At 33.1% G+C, this 9053-nt stretch overlaps 1 protein-coding gene across 1 annotated transcript; it reads left to right on the plus strand.

Annotated features, from left to right (window-relative positions):
* Positions 1-6010: 6010 nt before the first annotated feature.
* LOC103750520 (olfactory receptor 14C36-like) lies at positions 6011-6982 on the plus strand. The gene has a single exon (XM_008853623.2). It carries the CDS (start codon positions 6011-6013, stop codon positions 6980-6982), a length of 972 nt encoding a protein of 323 aa, XP_008851845.2.
* The last annotated feature ends 2071 nt before the right edge of the window (positions 6983-9053 follow it).

Below are 9053 nucleotides of genomic sequence, written 5' to 3' on the forward strand. Positions count from 1 at the left end.
ATGTTTCTCAAGGTTATTGGCCTCAATTTTATTTTGTTGTGGTACCTTTGTCCTGGTTTGGGGTGTAGGTGACAGACACTATTTTCATTTTCATCAATATATAAATAATTCCTTACTTCACTTTTACTTGAAGAAAATTTTCTTCATGTTTGTTGGAATTTGTACATAAAACACATCAATTCCCGATTCTTCTTTGTTGGTAGGTATTTAATTATCAATTCAGCATGGCAATTTATAGCAGGTTTGAAATGATTTCTTAATTTTTTTTCTTAACAAATTTTACATGTGTTGTATATTTTTAAATTTCTACATTTCTTCTGATTATGCAATTTGATACAGCTATTGGCAGATAGTTGTTAATCCTTCTGTGTATTTCTGTATTTCTGTGACATACATTTTAACATTTCTCTTATACTTTCACTTACATAAGTAACCGTTTTAAATTATTCAACATTAGTTTGTCAATGTTACTAATATTTTCAGTATCCCATTTTTATGCCACTTTGCTTTCCTTATGTAATTTTTATAGGCATTAATTAATATCCTAATTAGATTTTGTTATTGATTTTCAAATTATACTGAAATTGAAAAGAAACGAATGATTTGATTTCTCTTATAACTGGTTAAGAATTCTTTGATTTAGCAGGTGGTGTGTCTGACTCATTTCACTTGGTATAATATCCTCCAGGTCCTCCATGTTGTTACAAATACATGGCTTTGATAAGTGGTGACTACAATGTTGAAAACCTGATGCATCTATGTCTGAGGAATATTCTACACATACTGAAAAAAATCTAATCCTGATTGTTGTGAGGTGAATTTGCACACATTTCTATTAGGTTCCCTGGTCTTCACACCTACATTTTAAAGTTAATTTTCAATATAGATAATTAGTCATTAGTGAAAGTTTACTTTTAAAACACCTTGTTGTTTCTGGTTTGATGTTTCTTCTTTGTTATTTCTCAGTTTTCATTTATATTTAGATGCTTTCATTTTTGAAAACACATACACTTAAAATCATAATATTTCTAAAGTAGCCACTTTCCTATCTGATGCTCATCTTCTTATACTCCAGAGACTGTTTTAGACTTGAGTTCTGTAATGTCTGATGTGAGTAAAGTTCTTCCATTTGCACGGAATATGTACTTCTACACTTTCTTTTTAAACTCAGTATTTAACTAAATCCAGTTATTCTCTTATAAATATCATTTAGGTGAAATGAGTTTTATTTTTCTTTTCTGTCACATCAGATCTAATTGTTTCTGGAGTTACAGTATTTTACTTAATTTTTTGTAGTAAAAAAAAAGAGGAAAAAAGAAAAATGTGTCAAGTTAAGCAAATAAAGTCAAATTTCTCTAAAAGGCACAATGCTCATTTTAAATAACTCAATAAATTTAATAATATATTATGTTATTCAACTTGTAATTACTACCTTTAATAGATTTATTCCTGTGGAATTTCATCTAAATAAAACTGCATTCATGAAAGACAAAACTCACCTGTTACTGCAGGCTTCATAAATAACATTGTGACATTAGACATAGACAATGCATTTGAAAGGGGTTCTGTTTCAATTTTAAGTCTTAAAATATTTTTGCCTGTTCCTAAGAAAATTGAGTTTTATGGATTTTTTCTTTTTAAATAGATAATTAATTCAATATTAACTTCAAATATAACTTGCTGTCCAATTAAAAGTATTTTCTATGAAGCGATCCCTATTGACTCTTCCTCCATAATCCTGTTAATTTATATTTCATTTTGGACTGTCTCTCTTCCATGTACAGTCAATCCTCCTAATCAAACACTTTCAATCCCTGACCTCCTAGGTCTCAGTTCATGCTCTGGATTTAGCATGCCTAACAATAAACATTTTTTGACTATTGTATATTCCAGGCAATAGAATGGATTGATTTTAATAGAATCATCTACACATCATAGAAGGCCCCAGGTGCTCACATAGGTATTATGCTATGGATGGCAGAACTAGTTGATAGTGCAGCCTCCTACAGTTTTCCCATCTCCTCTAAATTTCTCTGAGGAAAAAAACAATGGCATTATTTCTCTCTTATGCTTATAGCAATTGCAAAAGGAAATCTCCCTATCAGGACAGTCTCAGGAACCTATTCCTTTCTCTAATGTGACTGTTCACCTGTCCATGTGGTTTGATTATTTTTATTGATTTGAGGTGTCTTGCCACCTTATCACAGACTTCACACAATACAAATTTGAGTGCTCTTTTCTGTTTTTCTATGATCATTATAACTTCCAGTGAAATAAAAAGAGTGTTTAGAAGTCATCTATGTTGATATTAGCTGAGCATTTACAGTATAAAAGTAGGAGACACCTTGTAACACTGAATGGTTCTGCCAACTCAGTAATCTCTAGAATTTTAAAAGGGAAACTCTGGAGTTTTAGCTATAACTATGTGTTAAAATAAATCATGTGCCTTTGGGAAAGTATGGCTGATTATAGGTAACCTCTGAAGTTCAATCTTCTTTGTTGGTGTTGCAACCTTAATCACAAAGTCCATGGGTCTTCCTCATTCCAAGTTACTCTTTCCAGATTGGCTTTTGACAAAGATGCTGAAGGTGACTGAGAACACAGCACAGGAACCAACATTCCCAAGCAAAATATTGCAGTTAATCTACTGATGAAAGATACATTTAACACTTGAAAATCAATAAAAACCTGTTAGGGTTTTTTCAATGCTGTTTTGTCTTCTATATTTTAAATTCGTTGTTTTGCTTTGTTTTAATTTTTCAATATTTTAACTTTGAGCTTTACAGATCTCTGTGAACTACTATTCAGATATGCCAATACATTTTAAAGGTGCCATAATAATATCTTTTTGGAAGAAAACATTTCTCATATATTATCACCTAACAAAATGATGTCCTACCATTGTTTGAAATTAAATGTTTGTTTTTTCACTGTGATATAAACAATGTGGATAAAGTTTAGGTGTTGTTTTGGGGTTGGAGATAAGAGCTGCTTTTCCAAAGGACCTGTGCTTAGCTCCATGGATCCACAGCAGCTGGCTCATAATCATCAGAAATTCTAGCTCCAGGGGATCTGATGTCCTCTTCTTCCCTCCTTGGGACTCTGTTCTTATGTGTGATGCGCACAGAGACAGACATGCACACAAATAAAAGTAAACCTTTTCAAATAATATAAATATCTCTTTTTCCATATAAATCAATTATCTGTTGTCACTTTGGTAATCAAATTTTGCGCATTTTTAGGTTAGAATTTGGATGTTCTTAAGCTAAAACACGGAATAAATTAACTTTTTCAAGTTAAACAAAGTATAACTATGGCTACTTCAGCACCTGTTTTTGATTTGTTAAGTGTTTTCTGTCTCTTTTATTGCTGTTTTATTCTTTTATGCTCTCTTGTTCTGGATTTGATGACTTTTCAAGGTGATATGATTTGAATATTTTGTCCTTTTTTAAAAACTATAATGACTTTTGTGGCTCTCATAAGGAGCTCATAAGATGTTATGTAGCACTTTACTAAGCTGACCACAACTTACCTTTAATTTAATGCAAAAGCTTTTTCATTTATTACTGCTGCATTTTGTTACGAATTCTTGAATTTATTGTTTGCATATTATCCATGCATCTATTTTGCAATGATAATTATTTTTAATATTTCCTTTCATTTTTATATAAAATTAAAATGTTTTCATTACTACCATCATGTTAGTTATAGTATATTAATTATAGTACACTAACTCTTGATAATATCACATCAATTTGTACTTATCTTTATGCTTAACTTTATCTGTGGTACCTTGATTTTCTAGATTAGTCTTTGACTTGTTAGTGTCCTTTTATTACAGCATGGAGATTGTGTTTTGGATTTACTACAAATAAAGACCAGTTACCATACAGCTATGAGGATTGGGGACAGGTCTCATTGAGTTTCTTTAAATTAGGGAGACATTGCTTAGTTTTATTTAGTTATTTTCCTGAAAGGTCATCATTTGTTTTTTTCATATTTATTTGTATTTTATATTTTAACATTTCCATCAGTAATATCTGGTCCTAAAATTAGAATTTTGTTTTAATCTAGTGTAATTTTTACTATCTTCATTGAATTCTACCAGACTTCTGACAGTAAATAATACATTGAAGAATGCAAAAATTAGATAATAACTGTGTCAAGTATTAGTATTTTTGTAATCTCAGATTTACACTGCTTTATTCATTTAAGATTAACATTCTAATCCCTTTTTGGAGCTGAAATTACCTATTTAATTGATATTTTAGTGATTAGCTAAGAATATAAAATTTTGTGTGACTTCAAAAGAATAACAAGGAGCATGTCCTCAAGGAAGCTATACAAATGTGTTTTAGGGTGAAAATACAGACTGAGTTCCTATGATCCTGGAGGGCAGGGATTTAAAGCATGTTAAACTGGGAAACAATGTTGTAAGGACTGAGAATGTTTCTGTAGTTAAATTAGAATTAACATGGATTTAGGACCTTGTGTAAAAATTTCAATATATTCATGTAAAAAATTTAGTTCTTATGATAAAAAGAAAATTTAGATGCTAAAAATGTACCACCTTCTAATTAGTTATTTACAGTGATAAAGTCATTAAGATTCTATAGTATTATATACTGCATATTTGAAAAATCACCACAATTATTCAAATTCCTTTAGTCCTACATGGAAATATTTCTTCCAGAATTTATTCATTCTGCCTGATCACTGTCTCCCAATAAAGTCATGGCCAAACTCATTTTCCTTAAAATTATAGCTTAGTATTTATTTTAAAAGGGACACAAATCAGACACTGATTCTTCCCACACTTAGATGCCATGTCAGTTGCACCTTGTAAGAAATGTGAGGAAACATGAACACAGTATCTGTACTTGTTTTGAGAAAGGTCCTCAAATGAAATATAGGGAAAACTAGCAGTGTACAGATCACAGTTGGAAAAACACTGGGCATCACTTCTTACTGTGCATTCAAGACAGTCAAATTTGGAGTGTAACATAAAATCAACAACAACAATAAAGTACTGTCAGAGATGCACAGATTTTTATGTATAAAGTTGGCTTTGCTCCAGGTTCTAGTTATTTAATAATCATTAATCTAAGTTTTGCTGAGCATGTATTGTGTGGACACAATCCCAATGTTCAAATGCTAATTTTAAATAATGCAGATTATCATATAAAGTATAATAGAACTTCAGCAAGCAAGAATTTTCTCTAAGAAGAAAAGATTCTGCCTCAAGCATGGCAGTATAACTGTGACAGGTTTTAGGCTCCTGCCTATTATACAGGTCTCAAACTTCTTAGTCAGGCAGTGTATTTGTTAAAATCTCCCTCTCTCCCAGCACTAGGGAGGCAGAGGCAGGCAGATCTCTATGAGTTCAAGGCCATCCTGGTCCACATAGTGAGCTCTAGGACAGCTGGGGCCACAGGGAGACCCTGTCTCAAAAAGAAAAAAAAATTTCCCTCTCTCTTTGCCAAATTGTCTTGTCCTAATATGTCTGTTATCTTTCACTTTCATTTTCTGTTTCCCTCCTTCCCTCCTCATACATGTGTTTCTAAGTGTGGTGAGCACATTAATAGAACAAGAAATACTATATAGCTATATAAGTATAAAATAACTGCATATAAAAGCATAACTTTTTATAAATTCCATAGCCAAATTCTCTAGCCATCCATGATAGATGCTAATAATTTATTTATTCTAGGAATGTGCCATATAAATTCAATTTAATCTTTTTTAAGATACTGAATTTCATGAGATGGATGTTATTATAGAAACTGATTAACCATGATGAGAATTATGCCATACCATTAGATGAACTGCACAATACGTCTTAAATTCTGCATACAAAATCTACTACTATGGTAAATGTATGTACAGGTCAAAGAAGCAATTGATTTTTCACATGTATAGGCCACTTTTAGAGAATAGAAATAAGTAAAGTCAAGGGGAAAATTATTCATTTATTATTTTATGCTTCTGTTTCATTACTTTCCATTTTCAGATGAACCTGCAGCTTCAGACTATAACCAATTCCACCATGGTGAATGGGTTTCTCCTTGAATTTTTTGCTGAGACATGGGGACTCAGGCTCTTGATAAGCATGCTGTTCCTGCTGATGTACCTGGGTAGCCTCCTAGGGAACCTAACTCTCATCGTGGTTAGTACCACTGACCACAATCTCCACACACCCATGTACTTCTTCCTCAGGAATCTGTCCATCTTAGACGTGTGCTATGTTTCTGTCACAGTCCCCAAAGCCTGTGTCAACTCTCTCAGTAACAACAGGGGCATTTCTGTGATGGGCTGTGCTGCACAAATCTTCTTAGTCATGTTTTGTGGATGTGTAGAGATTCTCTTTCTCACAGTGATGGCCCAGGACCGCTATGTGGCCATCTGCCAGCCCCTCCTCTACCCTGTGATCATGAACCACAAATTCTGTGTTCAGATGACTCTGGCTTCCCTACTCCTTGGCCTTGTCATAGCAGGTTCACACACTGTGAAGACATTCCAGCTGTCCTTCTGTCACTCTAACCTTATCCCTCAATTCTTTTGTGACATCCCTCCACTCTTGAGGCTCTCTTGTTCAGATACCTTTAGCAACAAACTCTTAATTCTTCTCACTGCCATCCTCTTTAGTTGTAGCTGCTTTATCTTTATTTCTATATCCTATGTTCACATATTTTCAACTGTGTTGAAGTTTCCAGGCAAAGAAGAGAAAAGAAAGGCCTTTTCCACCTGTGTCCCTCACATTATTGTGGTGTCTATGTACTTTAGCTCTGCTGTCTATGTGTATCTAAGACCTCCAGTCTTCTCAGAATTGGTTCAGGACATGATTCTGTCTGTACTTTATACAATTGTTCCACCATTCTTAAATCCTATCATCTACAGTCTAAGAAACAAACAGATAAAGGAAGCTGTGAGGAAAATAATGTTGAGAATTAGTTATCCCAAAAGATTAGAAAGGTCAGTTTAGATTACTCTTAGAGTGTCACTGAAAGTCAAACTGTTAAAATGCACTACTTTTCTTAGATTTGTATGTTTTACACTTCAACTACCAAATTGATAGAACCACGAAAATATTTATTATACCAGTTATCTACTGCTTTTTCCTCTACTATTATGAACTAAATAATTACTTTATAATGTATTATTTTGAATATTTCTATGGATTAAAATATGGCTATTTGATGTATTAACATCCATTCATACTCATGGAATATATGCTTTATGTTTTGAAGAATTTTATAGCATTTGTAAGCTGTATTGAAAAGCTATGACTAAATGATTTTGCAAAAACATAGAATTAAAATTTAATACCATTAACTTTTAGAATTTAATACCTAATATTTATGACTCACTATATATTTATCAAAGTTGTTGATTTCACAAAAGATATACTAATAAAATAAAACACTGACTTATACAGCCACATTTCTGATGGATACAATACTGTTTAAAATAAATGTACAACTCAATAGGATGCTCATCATGACATAGGTGCCTTGCTTTGAATATATCCCAAAACAAGGTCATGTAGAATATATATTCCAATCCAGTTGGAACAGGAATAACTGCATATCCTCTGTTGGAGAATTAAGAAAATTTTTATTTCAACCTCTTTGTCTGAATTGTGAAAGATGATCCTCTTTTGATGGTAGGTGCTTTTCTACCTTAATTAAATGTATTGTTTAACCACTCCATCTCAAATGCCCATTTTTAAACAAGATAAAACCACACTACTAGACACAATTATATTTATTATGGCTTCTCTCACTAGGATAATTCTCATGAATTTTCTCAATAAAATGCTTAATAAAACATTTTTGAATAGATAACCAGATAAGTAGCACATACATTCATTTTAAGTACATATGAATTCTAATTATTTCATTTAGATGTCTCATAATGTAAATTTAACTGTGTATTTTTAGCTAATGTTTGAAGAATGGGTCAGTTATCTCTGAAAAATATTCAATATCATAACTTTAAAGAAATTTGATTAAAAAATAAGAAAAGAAACTGTCCCCAGAAATTTTATAAGATGTTCTATGAAAGTATTCCAAAAGACAGATTTTGATCTGCTATGAAAAATTTGAAAGCACAAAATTTGGCTTTACAGCTGGGCTGGACCATTGATTGATTTTTCTCCCTTAGCAGCTTGCATAGTATCCTCTCCAACTAGGGCAGCTAGTCTTCAGGGAGGAGGCTTCCAGGTCAGTTCCAGCTCTTTTGTTCCAAATACTGTGACCACAATCTGTCCTGTCCTCCCTAAGTTAAGGAAAGATTTATGAAAATCCAATCACTTAATTTAGTTTTAGGAATTCATAAAAGTCATAGGACATTATTAAAGAAATTGCATTGGTAAGAATGAATAATCCAAATAGACTCTACCTTTTATGTGGACACTAATAAAGAGGGGAGAAATGCCTGACAACTCAGGTCTTGTCAGTGAGAAAAGTGACAAAATATGACAATGCCTCTTTTTATGCGGTCACTCATGAATAGAGAAAAAGAAAATATATTCCTTTTATTCCTACAGAGCTTTAAAGGCACCACTGGTGTATATCAGTGTGAATAAGATCTCAAAGAAAAGAGTATCTGATGGTTTTATGCATTCAAGCCTGGCTGAAAGTTAAATGTCATGATAACATAAAATGATTGCTTCTTGAATCACCTGAAACCTGAACACCTCCTCTCTCCTCCCTGTATCTTGTCTCCCTTCTAGTCTTTGCTCCATGGAAACTCCTGCTCTTCTGCCTCAGATATCTGGAATATCTTCATATCCCAGACAACCCTAATCCTCTTAAATCTCCACAGGCTCTCCCCACCAACAACTTGCACCTGCCCTCCTGACCTGCCTGACAAAGATTCTCTACCCCACAATAGTACCTTGGTAAAACAGATCCTGCCCACTGTCTCTTGATTCCCCTGCAATCTGAACACTTCCACTCACCTCTCTGCACCCTGTCCCTGTGAGCCATGGACCCACACACACTCCTGCTCTCTAATATCAGATCTCTGAACACCCCTAGCAGATAAGAAGA

The sequence above is a fragment of the Nannospalax galili genome, unplaced genomic scaffold, assembly GCF_000622305.1.
Source record: "Nannospalax galili isolate Female #2095 unplaced genomic scaffold, S.galili_v1.0 scaffold347, whole genome shotgun sequence".
NCBI lineage: Eukaryota > Metazoa > Chordata > Mammalia > Rodentia > Spalacidae > Nannospalax > Nannospalax galili.

Coding starts and splice junctions, on each gene's coding strand:
- LOC103750520 (XM_008853623.2), top strand. CDS start 6,011: ATGAACCTGCAGCTTCAGACTATAACCAATTCCACCATGGTGAATGGG.